General features: G+C 37.3%; 1 protein-coding gene across 1 annotated transcript; it reads left to right on the top strand.

The window, feature by feature from the left end:
* The first annotated feature begins 268 nt into the window (after positions 1–268).
* On the top strand, positions 269–8,049 carry GTF2A2 (general transcription factor IIA subunit 2). Its single transcript, XM_065872385.1, has 4 exons — positions 269–389; positions 1,316–1,420; positions 4,823–4,949; positions 7,744–8,049. The coding sequence occupies exons 1-4, from the start codon at positions 318–320 to the stop codon at positions 7,767–7,769; spliced, it is 330 nt and encodes a 109-aa protein (XP_065728457.1). The 5' UTR covers positions 269–317; the 3' UTR covers positions 7,770–8,049.
* Positions 8,050–16,867: the final 8,818 nt, after the last annotated feature.

Raw genomic sequence — 16,867 nt, 5'->3', positions numbered from 1 at the left:
GGTAAATTCTAGACTAGGTCAAAAGGTAGATATTTGAAAGAAATGGTAAAGATGTACATTTTAATATATATATCTATACTTTGTACAAAGGAGTATAAATGCCTGTGTCGAAATAATAGAAAAAATAAGTAGAAAAACTATTTTTAACTATTCCTTGCAATTCCTCAGTTATTATATAGTATGCTAATAGTATATATTAGAAAATATGAAGTAGACTGTTACATATGTAATTTATAATTTTTTTAATACTTTCATATTAAATTTTTAGGATATCAATGCAAGCCTGAATAAGAAAAAGAATTTCTCCCTCCTAAGCCATGGCATATCAGTTGTACAGAAATACCACTTTGGGAAACAGTCTTCAGGAGAGCCTCGATGAGCTTATACAGGTGAGGGAGTAAAAATCAACATTTTTATTTAGATGGATCTATAATAATTCTTGTTCTCATACTTATGAGAATGGCATAGTCTACGTAGCTTTAAGATAACTTTGGATAAGTTAATACAAGTCTTGAGATTTAAATTAGAATTTTGAATTTATATTTTAATTTTAGGAAAATTAACCTTTTTATGTAAACCTCTCATCCAAGAACATATTTCCATTTATTTTCATATATTTTGAGCTTTGATAAGATTAGACTTTTTTTTTAACGTATTATTGGTCCCAAGTTTTTTATTTAAAAGAAACTTGGTTCCTTCAATTTATCGAACACTTCTTTCCAGATACTGTGAAGGAGTGGTAGACGAAGTTTTGTCCTGGTGTTGTAACATCACTGCATGTTTTCTTTTCAAAATTATGTTTGTGTCAAGATAATGCAAGAAAATATTGTCAGCCTTTGCTTCTTAGTTGTCAGTTATGGCAAAAAAAGAAAAAGGGATTCTAGTTTAGAGGCTCTGGTTAATTAACCTCAGTTAAATTTTAGATGATAATTCATAATTTTTTGTTTTTTTAGCTTTTTAAAAAATTTTATTTTTTGCTGTGTTGGGTCTTCGTTTCTGTGCGAGGGCTTTCTCTAGTTGCGGCGAGCGGGGGCTGCTCTTCATCGCGGTGTGTGGGCCTTTCACTGTCGCGGCCTCTCTTGTTGTGGAGCAGAAGCTCCAGACGCGCAGGCTCAGTAGTTGTGGCTCACGGGCTTAGTTGCTCTGCGGCATGTGGGATCTTCCCAGACCAGGGCTCGAACCCGTGTCCCCTGCATTGGCAGGCGGACTCTCAACCACTGTGCCACCAGGGAAGCCCTATAATTCATGTATTTTTGTTTTATTTTTTCTTTAATGTTCTTCTCTAAGAAGATTCATGACCTTTATTTTTTCTCAGTCTCAACAGATTACCCCCCAGCTTGCCCTTCAAGTTCTACTTCAGTTTGATAAGGCTATAAATTCAGCGTTGGCACAGAGGGTCAGGAACCGAGTCAATTTCAGGGTAAGGATATTTTCTTAAATCTAGAAGCTGCACCATGGTTGTTACAGTAGTGCTTTTTAGGACACCTACATATTTATTAATCATAAAAAGAGATGGCTTAATCAAACTTTGGAACTTGTTTGATAACAACTAAATCCTGCTTGATTAAATCTGTATACTAAGTTCATCCACTTAATGTGAGATACAGAGTTGTTTTTAGATTCTTATTCCATTGTTTTTCACAAATCAGCCTATGTATGTTTGGCTACCTTCCCTGAAGAGTTACTGAGATTTCAAATGTCTGAAACATTATCTGCAGGATTGAAGGTAAGTGAGAGTAATCTCTAAGGATCAGTTATGTTTTTTAAACTCTGACCAGGGAAGTTCAGAGTTCTTTCTAGAAACTTCACGTAGCCGCCCACCTACTCTTTATAAAGACCTGACCTGTTGGCAGATAATGGTCTCTTCTGGTAGCTTGGTCTCATTTGAATCATTTCTACTTTGAAATCCCAAACTGAACAAGACTGTCTTTCTCAATTCGATGGTAAATTCAGATTACAAGATATGAAAATCAACAAATGAAAAGAATATAGATGTTAATTTGCATTTAAGAGAACATCAGTGTTTGGGGTTTTTGGTTTTAGTTTGTGATGAAAAGCACAAAAGAAAAATTTTATCATTTATTTAACGAACATTTCAATGCCTATTAAATACGAGGCATTGTTCTGGATATTGGGTATACAGGGCAAAAGAAGCCAGGCCCCGTTTGACTTATTTTAGTGAAGGGGTAAAATCTGCATGTATTTTATATTCATATAAATAAGTCACATGATTTTCACATGCCTAACAATTATCTGGAGTAAAACGTGGCTTTATAAAATTTTATCAGTGGATTCTTGAATGTTTAACAGTAATAATACTGGCAAAGCTTCCTTTTTGTACAACCCTACATACAACTGTGCCTAGTTTGTCATTCAGAACCTGATCCTTTAATTCTAAATTGATCCATGTTGATACATACTTGCCCATGTAGAAAATGTGTTTGACTACTTATCAGAGTCGTAGGGTTCACAAGGCCTGAGTGGTCTTCTAGTTGTATTATTGTAGGTTTCTAGTTTGGATCTCTTTAGCAAAAGGTAAATTAACTGTAAAAAAGTGTTAGTAGATATATGTAAAAAATATATGTATTTATTAGAGGTGCATTAAAGATACAGTTTAGCCACATGTTATCTATCATATAGAAGGAAACTTTTAATATAAAGAACAGAATTTCAGCATAGTTGAATGTTCACATGCTAATCATAAATAGCAGTGACTTGCCTGCCACCAACTGGATATGACAGTAACCCACACACTTATAAGATCACTGATTATACACAAGCCAGAAATGAACATTGAGGTTGGCCTTTGGTTGTTCAGCCTTCCAACGGCTCAAACTATAGTCCAGGAAGAGATCTAATTTAAAAAAAATTTTTTTTTTACGTTTACAACTGTGCATCTTTTTACTTAATACGTCCTGAGTGATTTTCTATGCATTACTCCCACCTCTCCACTGAAACTTCTCTTGCCAAGTTATTTATTGCTAAATCTAATGCATAATTAGTGATACTATTGATTAGTCTCTTTTGAAACGCATACTTCCCTTGAAATCTTACTATTTTGGCTTTTTTCTTATATTCTCTGGCCTCTCTTCTCAGACTACTTTGTATCACTTCATTGCTGGTTTTCGTTAAGGGTTATCTAGGGCTCCACATATTCTCCTTGAATGATCTCATCCAGTCCTTGGCTTTAAAATTGATATGCTCCCATGCTTGCTTCTACACTCCAGCTGCTTACTGGATATGGTAAGATGTAGCTGAAACTCAAATTTAACTTTCCTCCCAAACCAGTTTTTTCTATGAATGCGTTGTTACACAAGCCAGAAACTTGGGAATAACGAAGATTTCTGTGTTCCCCACCCTACCGTATCCAGTTGGTTATCAAGCGTTGACAGATCTACCTTTTAAAATCTCTCCACTTCCCGGGATCCCCTTGCCTCTGTTATCGCCCAGCCACTTTCACCTGTCTGATTCAGCCAGCTAAAAGCTATCGGCTTCTTAGCTTGACTCTCCTTCCTCCAGTCAGACTCCCCTCTAGTCTGTTCATGTTATCACCAAAAATGCAAATTGCAAATCTCATCATGTTACTCCTCTGCTTGAAATCCTTCATTGACGTCCTAATGCCCTCACAATAGGGAAAAGCTTGCCCAAGGTTCTCCATGATCTCTCTCACCATAGGACCTCCTGTCATATTCTCCTTTCAGGAACTTACTGTCCCATTCCAAGTGTTTGTCTTTCTTTCTGCTGTCCCACCTTTCCCTTGACTCTTTTTCATTCTTTGGGAGTCAAGCTTTCTCTGTCCTACTTGGATGCCTCTACTGTACTCCCATTGTACCCAGTAACAATCTTTCATAGCACTGTTACACTATGTATTTACTTGTTTTAGTGATCTCCCCTGCTAACCTAAGCTTCTTGGATGGCAGGGATCCTATGTGTATTGCTCACCGTTGTATCCTCAGTGCGTTGTATAGTCTAACAAATAGTAATTATTCATATTTATTAAATTTATTCATTCATAGCCATTATAATTCCCGTAATCATTCTAACTTAAGCCATTAATGAGAACTCAATTTTTGATATCACAAGTAACACTGCAGGGAACAGTTTTGTGCTGAATTTTTTTTTCTGAAGGCATATAAATGTCTCATTGAATACTAGATTTCATATGTAAATACTTGTGCATGTATATCTCTCTCAGGTTTTGATTATATTCTGTTGGTGTCCACCCTTGCACCTTCATCACACTTTTCGAAAAGTTCCTTTTAATGTTCAGATAAAATTTTTTTAGGAGAAATATGTATTAATTAGAAGAATGTGAGTTGCACAGGACAATAATGTAATTTTAGTGGCTAATACAGTAGTGCATCTGAGCTATAAGTCACAGGATGAAAATGAACGTTTCTAGGAATTCCCTGCTTTTGTACAAATTCAGAGAATCAACATACACAGTAAAATCGGTTGCGTTTAAAAAGTATTTTTTAAAAAGTATTTATATAAAAAATTCAAATGCATTTTCATAATTTAGCCACATGAGGGCAGTAGAAATACAGATTCAAATTTCCATTCAATTTTTCTTCAGATTTCAGGTAAGTAATTTGCAGGCTTTTCCAGTGCTGAAAATAGTCTGCTAACTAAACTATTTTTTAACTCAACTCTTCCCGTAAGTGATTAACACTTAAGAGTGCTTGCTTAAGATTTTCCTTAATTTTCATCCTATTTTGAGAATTATGTACTTGTAGCTAGGTTTTCTTAAATTGTCTGGAGAAAAATGTGAGGGAGAAAAAAAATGACTTTTCATGGTTTGTCTAAATGTTTTGTTTTAAAGGGCTCTCTAAATACATACAGATTCTGCGATAATGTGTGGACTTTTGTATTGAATGATGTTGAATTCAGAGAGGTGACAGAACTTATTAAAGTGGATAAAGTGAAAATTGTAGCCTGTGATGGTAAAAGTAAGTGTTTGCCCTAATTACTGTGAAAGCAAAGCTACTTGAAATCTTGTTTTCATGAGTCTTTAGAAAACTTTCATCTGACATTAAGGGAGAAAAGGGCCAGTGATCCACTCCCAGATAGAGAGACCAGGCTTCTTTCTCAGCTAGATTCTGGATTCCAGATCTCACATAGTCCTCTTACTAACTTTAGGTATAAACATTTCATATGGTATAAACATAAACATTTCATATGACACACAGACTACTTCCACAGGTTGACTTTGTGTGCAGGGTCGGGGGGGAAGCATATTACTCAGCTTTTCTTCCCTATTTCAGTTGCAGATTTGAAGTGTTTCTAAAGCTTTCCTTTTTCTTTAAGGAAGTGTTTAATTTCAACAATTTTATCCTGTGGTTTCTGTTTTGTTGGATACCTATACATACATTTCAAAAATGATTATTTAAAAGACTTTAAATAACCATAAGAGCCTTATCAGTCATAATAGTAAATATCTAGTCCTCTGATCTGTTACATGCAGATATTTTTACAGCAGACCTAGGAACTTCTTCAGGTCCTTAAATGTTTCAAAAACTATACATCTCTGCTTTCTGTTCCATGATTATTTCTTTTTACTAGTTGAATTTTAACTATATAAATTATACTTACTTTTACTTTGTAATCTGAACAATTTGTGTTTAAAGCAGCTATTCCTGAAATTAAATAGAGAATACTGTCACTTTCCAAGAAGGGGAATTTTGAAAAGCAAGAGAAAGAGAAATGTAGAAAGCAGGACCCTCCGTTTCTTAGGTTGTAGGTTAGGTTTTTATGTTTTGGGTTTCAAAGAAATGCCCTATCACTGAAAAGCTATAAAGACAGAAAACCACACAGAAGAAAAACGTCATTTGTAACGTCATCTGGAGATAACATTATCACTTAATATTTTAATGTGTAACCTTCTAGTCTTTATTTACACATATCTTTACAGTAATATATGTATGCACGTACTCATCTGCAAATATATCCTTTTTCACACATAAGTCATTAACTGTTCTCTTAAACCTGATTTTTGGTAGCTGCCTAGAATTATATACATACCTTTATCCCTTTTTAAAGAAATATCTTCCAGATGTCAGAGTCTCTGAAACTAGCAATGTTACAGTGGCTCACACATTTCATTTCGGAAGGTTAACTAGGGATAATCATTCTAAGAACTTTAAGATGACTTTTTTATATAATTACCAAATAGCTTGTTCTTTGCTGTAACAACAAAAAAAATCTCTGTTTATAATTTTATAGTTCCTGGATCACAGATAACATTTCTGTATGTCAGATAATGTATACTTTTTTCATGTCTTTCTTATAATTTAGGCTAATAGTACCCTTATAACCCTTAGGTTTTCAGATTTTTACTAGCCTATAGAATTTGAGCATTAATGTATAATTTCTAGACCACTATCAAAATGAGTTAATAATGATATGGATCAGCACTGGTCACAAAACTCGCATGCTGATGGAAATGTTTCCTGTCTGTACCCTCCAGTAGCCACATCTGACTGTTAAGCACTTGAAATGGATTAGGGCAAGTGAGAAATTTAATGTTTTAATTTTTGTTTAATTTTCTTAACTTTAAATAGCCACATGTGGTTAGCCAGTAGCTACCACATTGGACAGCACAGATGTAGACTAGTAGAGTGTCAATCGATCAATCATTTGAAACATAGCCAAGAACCAAAAAGTCAGTGAAGGCCCCTGAGCAAGCTTAATAATATCAAAGAGTCCATGTAAACATATGTATTTTACTTAGAGGTAGTCTTTAGAGTATATTTCTCTTGCTTCTTAAAGATACAAGATTGTCTGTTTTTTTCACACTTCAGTGTCTATAAAATACAAATCAGCCTTACCTACTGCAGTGGCTTCTGAGGAACTTGCCCCACTTACAGCACAGTACAGTAATTGTTCTTCAAAGAAACGATTGTTGAGTATTCAAGCAAAGCTTAGGGCTTCCCTGGTGGCGCAGTGGTTGAGAGTCTGCCTGCCGCTGCAGGGGACGCGGGTTCGTGCCCCGGTCCGGGAGGATCCCATATGCCGCGGAGCGGCTGGGCTCGTGAGCCATGGCCGCTGAGCCTGCGTGTCCAGAGGCTGTGCTCCACAACGGAAGAGGCCACAACAGTGAGAGGCCCGCGTATCGCAAAAAAAAAAAAAGAAAGAAAGAAAAGCTTAGATTGTGTTCCATGCACTCGTGTCAGCAGAAAATACAATCAATCATTAAAGTAGAAATAGTTGTGGCATTTAGAGGTAGAAGCTTAAGTAATAATTAATAATACCATTCCTTAGTAACCAGATAAAGGCAGTACTACTGCGAAATAAGCCCATTTCTTCTAAAAGTCAGCTTTCTGAAATAAAGTTCAATTCCAAATAGAGAAGCAGAGAAAGTGATTGATAGTGGCTAGAATTTTGGTCTTTTTCTCGCCAGGAATTAAAACTATTCTCTTCTATGTTATAGTCCTTTGTGGTTTTAAATTTGTGGACAGTAGAGGACTTGAAAAAAAGTATAGCAGCTGTATGAACCAAATGTAGCATAACTTGATTTCTCTTAACGTAAATGTGGAGACTGAGCGTTAACTTTCCTTTTAAGACAGAGGGAAAAAGACATTTACGTGCACAAGGTATTACTGTGGTCAGCTTTTCTTTTCCACCCTTGTCTCCCCTTCTTCACCACCATTAGTTCCTGTTTTACTTTTGAAAGAAAGATTTTTCTCAACATATTTAAATTTAAGTTGCTGCTTGAATTTACTGTGTCTCTCCTCTGTTTCCTAGATACTGGCTCCAATACTACAGAATGAATAGGAAAAAAATGGCTTTTTAATGCCATCCTGTTATTGTTCATCGCTTTTTGAAGAGAAGCATAGAAGAGACCTTTTTTTTTAATTTATTCTAGCATTGCAGAAATGACTACACTGTGCCGTACTATCAGAGAATTCCAGTAGAAAGAAGCTTATAATTCTGTACCTTGTTACATTACCTTATTATACAGCATGAAGAAACAGAACTTTTTTTTAATGACAACTCAAACATTGTGGCCTTCCTAAGACCATTCTTTAATAAATTCATTTTAAAACTCAATGTGAGTAATAACTGCTAGAGCTACTGAGCAATATGGAGATACTAGATAAGCATTTTGACAGAGCACCGTGTTCCTTGCAAAGGAAATTAGAAAATGCATTCATTTCAGTAAAGTTAGTTTTTATCAATTGTTAGTTTAACTGATGAAAGCATTAGCAGGGGCAAGACCAAAATTCCAGACTAGAACTTTACTTACAAAAATTTGTTTTGAAGTACAAAACCAAGGGTAATTATTGGCATGAAAAATCTAAGTAGAACTCAACTAGGAAAAATTAAACAGCATGTAGTCTTTACATGTAAATTATTTCTTAAATTGTCCATATGAGTCAGGTTTCATTTTTAGAATATTCTACATCTTACCAGTTATTGGACTTTCAATAAAAAGTCCTATTACGGGCTTCTCTGGTGGTGCAGTGGTTGAGAGTCCGCCTGCTGATGCAGGGGACACGGGTTCATGCCCCGGTCCGGGAAGATCCCACATGCTGCGGAGTGGCTGGGCCCGTGAGCCATGGCCACTGAGCCTGCACGTCCAGAGCCTGTGCTCTGCAACGGGAGAGGCCACAACAGTGAGAGGCCTGCGTACTGCAAAAAAAAAAAAAAAAAAAGTCCTATTAAACGTATCCCATATCTTTGTGTACTTGAAGGAAAAAGTTTCCTTTGTCAATCTAGGAATATATGATGAAGAAAGTGGCATTTCTAAGATGTCACAGAGGGAGAATGTTTATCATTTAGTAGAAGTAGGCTTTTACAGCCCCATCCTGCGGTCATTCCCAGTTCAACCCTTTTCAATGTGAAGCCGTCCTTTCACTCTCACTCTGCTGAGAGATAATAGAGTTGGCAGTAATCGTCAGCAAAATAGCTTTTCATAAACCTATTAAAGTACTAAAAAAGACCTTTATATTGCACACCGTCGCCCTATTTTTTAGTTGTAGAAGCATGTTATATAATAGGTTTCATCATTTTTAAGTAGTCAGTGCTCAGGTCTGATCTATGTAAGATAATGGCCAACATCACTAACTTCATTATCAGTGCTGTGTTACATATATTCTTCCGGATAATCCTCACAACAGCCCTGGAAGAACTTTGTTCCCCTTTTACAGATTTAGAAGCTTAATTACCAAAGGTTACCTAATTAGGATTTTTCTTAATTGCAGTGGGTCAAGATCAATACCTTTTTATTTTGGAGGTTCCACATAATGGGTAGGAGACAGGTTATATTGATAGTAAACTTACAATGGTTGTAGAAATTTCTGTTTCTTAAGGAGTAAATTATGGTTTAAACTCTTTTCATGTTACTAACAGTCACTGAGATCTTAAGAAAAGTACAGGGCTGGAGGTGTATACTTTGAGGGATTTAAAATCCTATAAGTGATGTCACTAGATTGTGCTTTCAAACATACAAAAGTAACATTGACCTAGATGATGAGTTTCTTACAGGAAATGGTTGACTGCCATGACCTACTAATTGGACTAATGCCTTCGTGCTCCTAGTATTACCTCAGCACGTCAGTGTAGTCCTTGATTCTTAAATTAAAACTAACTTTCATCCTTGTAGCCCATTCTGCACAGTCTATTCCAGTGTTCTCTTCGTGACCTTCCCTACCAATGAGCACATAGTCTGCTCCAATTAAATTTGAGAAAGAAACAAGTCAGATCTCAGATTTCTCTTTTGTCTTGGTTATGCTGTTTCCTTCATTTCTCATGACTTTCCTTTCAGAATCAAGATCCTATCCATCATTCAAAACTTAAACCCGCTTGTATCTGAGTACAACCCATATTGAGCTCTTCCCTTGTGAGCTCTTACTTAACAAAGGAGTCATGAGAAAACACAGCAAAGGACAGGAAGGACTTACATCACTCTCAGTGCTCACTCATACTCATCCAGGTAACTGGTGTGGAATACCTAGGGTTTATAGTGTACCTAGGTGTAAACCCTAGAGATTATACCACATTCCACCAGTTGAAACCAATTCTGGTATAGACAGCCACCACATACACACCTCTCTTTTCGCCTGGGCAGGAGTACAGATTGGTTGACATCAATCCCAGCGTCTTAAGGTATGTTATCGTCAGTTTTGAGTGGGTCATAATTGAATCACTAATAGTAAAATATGTAAAATACATACATATATTGGAATGTATGTGTGTGTTTTCACTCAACTGGAGAAGCAATTATTTGTAGCATAGTTATAAAATTTGGAATCAATAAAACAATGCATGGTAAGGGAAAGTGCAAATTCTCCATAAGAATCTGCAACATTTGTTCTGTCAGTCCATTCTAAAAATGCCCCCTAATTTGGTGAAAATTCATCCAGCTATTTTTTTATATGCCATAGTAATAATAGAATCTTATTTTTCTAGTACATAGGTAGACAGAATGTGCTTGGGGTTTGGGGCAAGGCATTCTACCTTGTAAGAGGTATAAGAACTTTGCAACATACAGCAAAAGATTTAGCAGCATTAGTTCAAGAGAGCATCGTGCTAGAAAACTGTCAACAGTATTCTCTCGTGAATGTCCTCTTATTCTCTGATACTTTCTTCTCTGCTTTTACTCATTCTGTTTACCAAAGTGAGCCACAAAACACCTTGAATAGCCAAAGCAAGAACAAAGCTGAAAACATCACACCTTCCTGCTTTCTGACTATATTACAAATCTATAGTAATCAAAACAGCATGATAATATTGGCATACAAACAGACACATAGATCAGTGGAACAGAATAGAGAGCCCAGAAATAAAGCCACATGTATATGGTCAATTAATCTATGACAAAGGAGGCAAGAGTGTACAAGGGGGAAAGGACAGTCTTGTCCATAAATGGTGTTGGGAAAACTGGACCACTCTCTTACACTACACACAAAAAATTAACCAAAATGGACTAAATTAGACTTGAACCTAAGACCTGAAGCCATAAAACTAGAAGAAAACGTGTGTAAAGCTCCCTGACATCAGTCTTGGCAGTGAATTTTTTGTGTTTGATACCAAAAGCGAAGGCAACAAAAGTAAAATTAAGTGGAACTACACCAAACTAAAAAGCTCTGCACAGCAAAGGAAAAACCATCAATAAAATGAGCAGGCAGCCTACAGAAGAGGAGAAAATATTTGCAAATTATATACCTGATAGATTTATATCCAAAATATAAGGAATTCAGACAATAGCTAAAAAACAGTTCTGAATAGACATTTTCCCAAAGAAGACATAAATACAGCCAACAGGTACATGAAACTGTGCTCATCATTAACCAGGGAAATGCAAATCAAAACCACAGTAAGACATCACCTCACACCTGTTAGAATGGCTACCAGCAAAAAACAACAAGCATTGGTGAAGATGAGAAAAGGGAACCCTCGTGCACTGCTGGGAAGAATGTAAATTAGTACAACCAGTATGGAAAAGTATGGAGATTCCTCAGAAAATTAAAAATAAATTTACCTTATGATCCAGCAATTCCACTTCTGGGTATTTATGTGAAGGGAATGAAATCACTATCTCGAAAAGATATCTGCATCTATGTTCAAAGCAGCATTATTTACAATAGCCAAGACAGGAAAATATGTGTCCATTGATGGATGAATGCATAAAGAAAATGTGTCATCTATGGCCCACAAAGACCAGATCATTCAGCCATTAAAAAAAGGAAATCCTGTCATTTGCAACAAAACAGATGGATCCTGAGGGCCTTATGCCAAGTGAAATAAGTTAGAGAAAGATAATGTATGACCTCATATGTGGAATCTCAAATAAATTGCACTCATGGATACAGAGAACAGATGGGTTGTTGCCAGAGGCAGATGGTGACGGGGTGAGCAAAATGAGGGAAAGTGGTCATGAGATGCAAACTTGCAGTTATAAACGAGTCCAGGGAACGTAATGTACAGCACAGTGACTATAGTTAACAATACTGTGTTGTACACCACCAGTTTGAACTGTGCGAGTCCACTTATACAGGAATTTTTTAATAGTAAATACTACAATGCTGCACGGTCCACAGTAGGTTGAATCCACAAACGTGGAACCACAGATGCAAAAGAACCACATACACAAAAGGCCAACTATAAGTTATACATGGGTTTTCAACTGCAGAGGATCAGCAACCCTAACCCCCTCATTGTTCAGGGGTCAACTGTGTATATTTAAAAGTTGCTGAGAGTAGATCTTAAAAGTTCTCATCATAAGAAAAAAGATTTCTAACTGTATGGTGATGGATATTAACATGATGGTAATCATTCTGCAGTATACATGTATATAAAATCACCATTTTGTACACCTAAAACTAATGTTATATGTCAATTTTAATCTCATTTTTTTTTTTAAGTTCCCATCTTCAGAGACTTCTAGTCATTCCAGAATAACAAGGACAGGACTTAACTTCCTTCCATAAACAACTAGAAAAGTAGACAAAATATATGAAAGTGTTTTCCAGACATTGGAAAACAGGCAGCACAAGGCTGTAATCTCTGAGAAAGGGGGCAAAGCAATAGTTGAGGTCTACAACCTTCCATCTCACTGCATGGAGGCAATACCCAGACTCTAGGAACTTCCCTGGTGGTTCAGTGGCTAAGACTGGGTCCCAGTACAGGGGGCCCAGGTTCAACCCCTAGTCAGGGAACTAGGTCCCACATGCCGCAACTAAGAGTCTGCATGCCACAACTAAAGATCCCACATGCCGCAACGAAGATCTTGCATGCCACAACTAAGACCTGATGCAGCCAAATAAATATATATATATATATATTTTTTTTTTTTAAATACCCAGATTATAGACACAGGGAGAGGGTAACCTAAACAGAGCCTGACAACCTTGCTGAGTTGAGAAGACTCTGAGATCAGAGTTTAGGAAAGCTGAGATGATTGAAAGATGCAGCATTCTAGAAAGGAATCAAAACAGTGGTCCCCTAGAGTGTTTGCTGTGTACTTGGTTGCACATAAGTAGAATGACGCCTTACAAACCCAAGCAAAGAGTAGCTAGGGAGTTAGTTATAAACAGCAATTCCCAAAGCTCACATAGGGTGGGGAACCAGAGTAAACTGTTCTCAGTAGTCACTAAGGCATCAAATAGAGTGAGATCCCAGAGGGTCATGCCTCAATAGTAGGCTAAAATGGAGTAAAAGCTACTCTAGCTTAGAACCACCCTAGCTAAGGTGAAAAACAGGATTTGAGGGGATCAAACATTAATAAATAATTGTCAAAACATTTATATATATAGCATTTTTCACAGAATTAGGACAAAAAATTCCACAATTTGTGTGGGAACACGAAAGACCCTGAATAGCCAAAGCAATCTTGAGAAAGAAAAATAGAGCTTGGGGAATCAGGCTCCCCAACTTCAAACCATACTACAAAACTACAGTAAACCAAGGCAGTATGGTACTGGCACAAAAACAGAAATATAGATCAATGCTACAGGACAGAATGCCCAGAGATAAACCCACGCACATATGGTCACCTACCTAATCTATGACAAAGGAGGCAAGAACATACAATGGAGAAAAGACAGCCTCTTTGATAAGTGGTGCTGGGAAAACTGGACAGCTACATGTAGAAATGAAATTAGAACACTACCTAACACCATACACAAAAATAAACTCCAGATGGATTAAAGGCCTAAATGTAAGACTAGACACTCTAAAACTCTTAGAGGAAAACAGGAAAAATACTCTGACATAAACCACAGCAAGCTCTTTTTTTGACCCACCTCCTAGAATAATGAAAATAAGAACAAAAATAAACAAATGGGACCTAATTAAACTTAAAAGCTTTTGCACAGCAAAGGAAACCATAAACAAGACGAAAAGACAACCCTCAGAATGGGAGAAAATATTTGCAAATGAAGCGACAAAGGATTAATCTCCAAAATATGCAAACAGCTCATGGAACTCAATATCAGAAAAGCAAACAACCCAAGCCAAAAATGGGCAGAATACCTAAACAGACATTTCTCCAAAGAAGACATACAGGTGGCCAAGAGGCACGTGAAAAGATGCTCAACATCACTAATTATTAGAGAAATGCAAGTCAAGACTACAATGAGGTATCAAATCACGCAAGTCAGAATGGCCATCATCAAAAAATTTACAAACAATAAATGCTGGAGAGGGTGTGGAGAAAAGGGAACCCTTTTGTACTGTTGGTGGGAATGTAAATTGATACAGCTGCTATGGAGAACCTAAATGTCCAACGACAGATGAATGGATAAAGGTGTGGTACGTATATACAATGGAATATTACTCAGCCATAAAAAGGAATGAAACTGGGTCATTTGTAGAGATGTGGATGGACCTAGAGTCTGTCATACAGAGTGAAGTGGGCCAGAAAGAAAAACAAATATCGTATATTAACACATATATGTGGAACCGAGAAAAAAAATGGTACAAATGAACAGGGCAGGAATAGAGACATAGATGTAGAGAATGGACATGTGGACACGGGGTGGGGGGTGAGGGAAGAGCAGGGTGGGATAAATTGGGAGATTAGGATGGACATATATACACTACCATGAGGAAAATAGATAGCTAGTGGGAACAAGCTATAAAGCACAGGAAGCTCAGCTCGGTGCTCTGTGACGACCTAGATGGGTGGGATGCGTTGGGGGAGGGGGCGGGTAGGAGGGAGGTCCAAGAGGGAGGGAATATAGGTATACATATAGCTGATTCACTGCATTGTACAGCAGAAACTAACACAACATTGTAAAACAATTATACTCCAATTTAAAAAAAAATACAGCACAGAGACAATAAGACTGGAGAAAATGAAGAGCCTCAGTGACGTGCGGGATCATATCAAGTGGAGATTTCTACATATTGTGTGCCAACAACCCCCCCCCAAGAAGGAAAGGAACAATTTTTAGGAAATAGTCAAATGTTTCCAAATTTGATGAAAATGATAAATCAACAGAGAAAAGAAGCCTTAATAAACTCTAAACAGGATAACCACATACCTCATAATATCATTGCTAAAAACCAGTGATAAAGAGAAAATTTTTTTAAGTAATCAGAGGTAAAAGTCACTTTGTAACCACAGAGACAAAGATAACCCACGGGTTTCTTGTTAAAAACTATGTACTTAGAAAACAATACAACAAAATCTTAGAAGTGCTTAAAAAAAGGGCCACCTCACATCCATTAAAATGGCCACTATCAAAAACAGAAACACAAAATATGTGTTGGTGAGGATGTAGAGAACTTGGAACTTTTGTACACCGTTGGTGTGAATGTAAAATGTTGCAGCTGCTATGGAAAACAGTATGGCAGTTCCTAAACAAGTTAAAAATAGAATTTTGATATAATCCAGCAACTTTACTTCTGCATTTATACCCAAAAGAATTGAAAGCAAAGACTCAGAAATATCAGTACACCCATGTTCATAGCAGCACTATTCACAATAGCCAAAAGGTGGAAGCAACCCAAGTGTCTATCAACAATTGAATGGATAAACAAAATTGTATATACATATACAATGAAATATCATTCGGCCTTAAAAAGAAATCCTGACACATGCTAAAATGGATGGACCTTGAGGACATTACGCTAAATGAAATAAGCCAGTCAAAAAAAGATAAACGTTATATAATTCCATTTATATAGAGAGCAGTCAAATTTTTAGAGAAAGAAAGAATGGTGGTTGTCAGGCTGTGAGGGCTAGAGGATTGAGTTGTTTAATGGGCGTAAAGTTCTGGTTTTGCAAAATGAAAAAGTTCTGGAGATTGGTTGCTCAACAACATGAATGAACTGTACACGTAAAAATGATTAAGATGGTAAATTTTATGTCTATTTTACAACTGTTATTAAACTTATAAAAAATGCTGAGGGAAAAATCTGTCTCCTCCCTGCCTATCACAGATCTGTTTGCTCTGCTCAAGCCTCACCACTTCTAAGATTTCCTCACCATTCTGCTTCACACGTTTCTTAACCTCCCCTGAACTCCCAGACCACCATACGTAGTGTTATGTAATCTACCTGTCTTGAAACTTAACCTGCAGGAGCCTTGAAAAAGACCAAGTCTTCAGCTTGTTTGGAGGCCCCTCTAGTGCCTACTTTATTTTTTTAAATAAATTTATTATTTTTTTTGGCTGTGTTGAGTCTTTCGTTGCTGCGTGCGGGTTCTCTCCAGTTGCAGCGAGCGGGGGCTACTCTTCCTTGCGGCTCTAGATGTGTGGGCTTCAGTAGTTGTGGCTCATGGGCTCTAGAGCCCAGGCTCAGTAGTTGTGAGGCACAGGCTCAGCTGCTCTGCAGCATGTGGGATCTTCCCGGACCAGGGCTCGAACCCGTGTCCCCTGCATTGGCAGGCAGATCCTCAACCACTGCGCCACCAGGGAAGTCTATGCCTACTTTAGAGGAAATGTATCGGTCATTGTCCACTGGGAAAAAGAAACCACATTAAGTATTTCAAACGGAAGGAATTTAATACAAGGAGTTTGTTACAAAGGTGTTCAAACAGCTTGAGCAACAGATGAAACGTAAGTGTGTCTAAAGAATAGGAACTGAGGAAGCAGCTAACATCCCTAGTGCTGGAGGAAGCAAAAAGGAAAACAGTATGACTCGGAGCCCAGAGTCACTATGCCACTGAGGCTGCTACTGTTGAACCATCTGCCTGATCAGAAACTAATTGTCCTACACTAACCAGCCACAGCTGCCACTGCATCTACTGTCACTTCTGCTATCACTGCCGTTGCTTGTGACACTACCAGAATGTCTAAGAAAGGTAGTTTCTCCCTTCTTCTCACCTTCCAGTATCCCAGTAGTGCCTCTCAAAGGCAGAACTAAACAGAAATCCAGCTGCAGGGAGTCTGGGAAATGTAGCTTGTGGATCTCCTCCTGC

This window comes from Phocoena phocoena, chromosome 2 (assembly GCF_963924675.1).
Source record: "Phocoena phocoena chromosome 2, mPhoPho1.1, whole genome shotgun sequence".
Lineage (NCBI taxonomy): Eukaryota > Metazoa > Chordata > Mammalia > Artiodactyla > Phocoenidae > Phocoena > Phocoena phocoena.
The sequence above is the reverse complement of the archived record's forward strand: the minus strand, read 5'-3'. Positions and strand labels throughout refer to the sequence as shown.

Coding starts and splice junctions, on each gene's coding strand:
- GTF2A2 (XM_065872385.1), top strand. CDS start 318: ATGGCATATCAGTTGTACAGAAATACCACTTTGGGAAACAGTCTTCAG. Junction 390..1,315: donor GCCTCGATGAGCTTATACAG/GTGAGGGAGTAA, acceptor ATTTTTTCTCAG/TCTCAACAGATTACCCCCCA. Junction 1,421..4,822: donor GGAACCGAGTCAATTTCAGG/GTAAGGATATTT, acceptor TTTGTTTTAAAG/GGCTCTCTAAATACATACAG.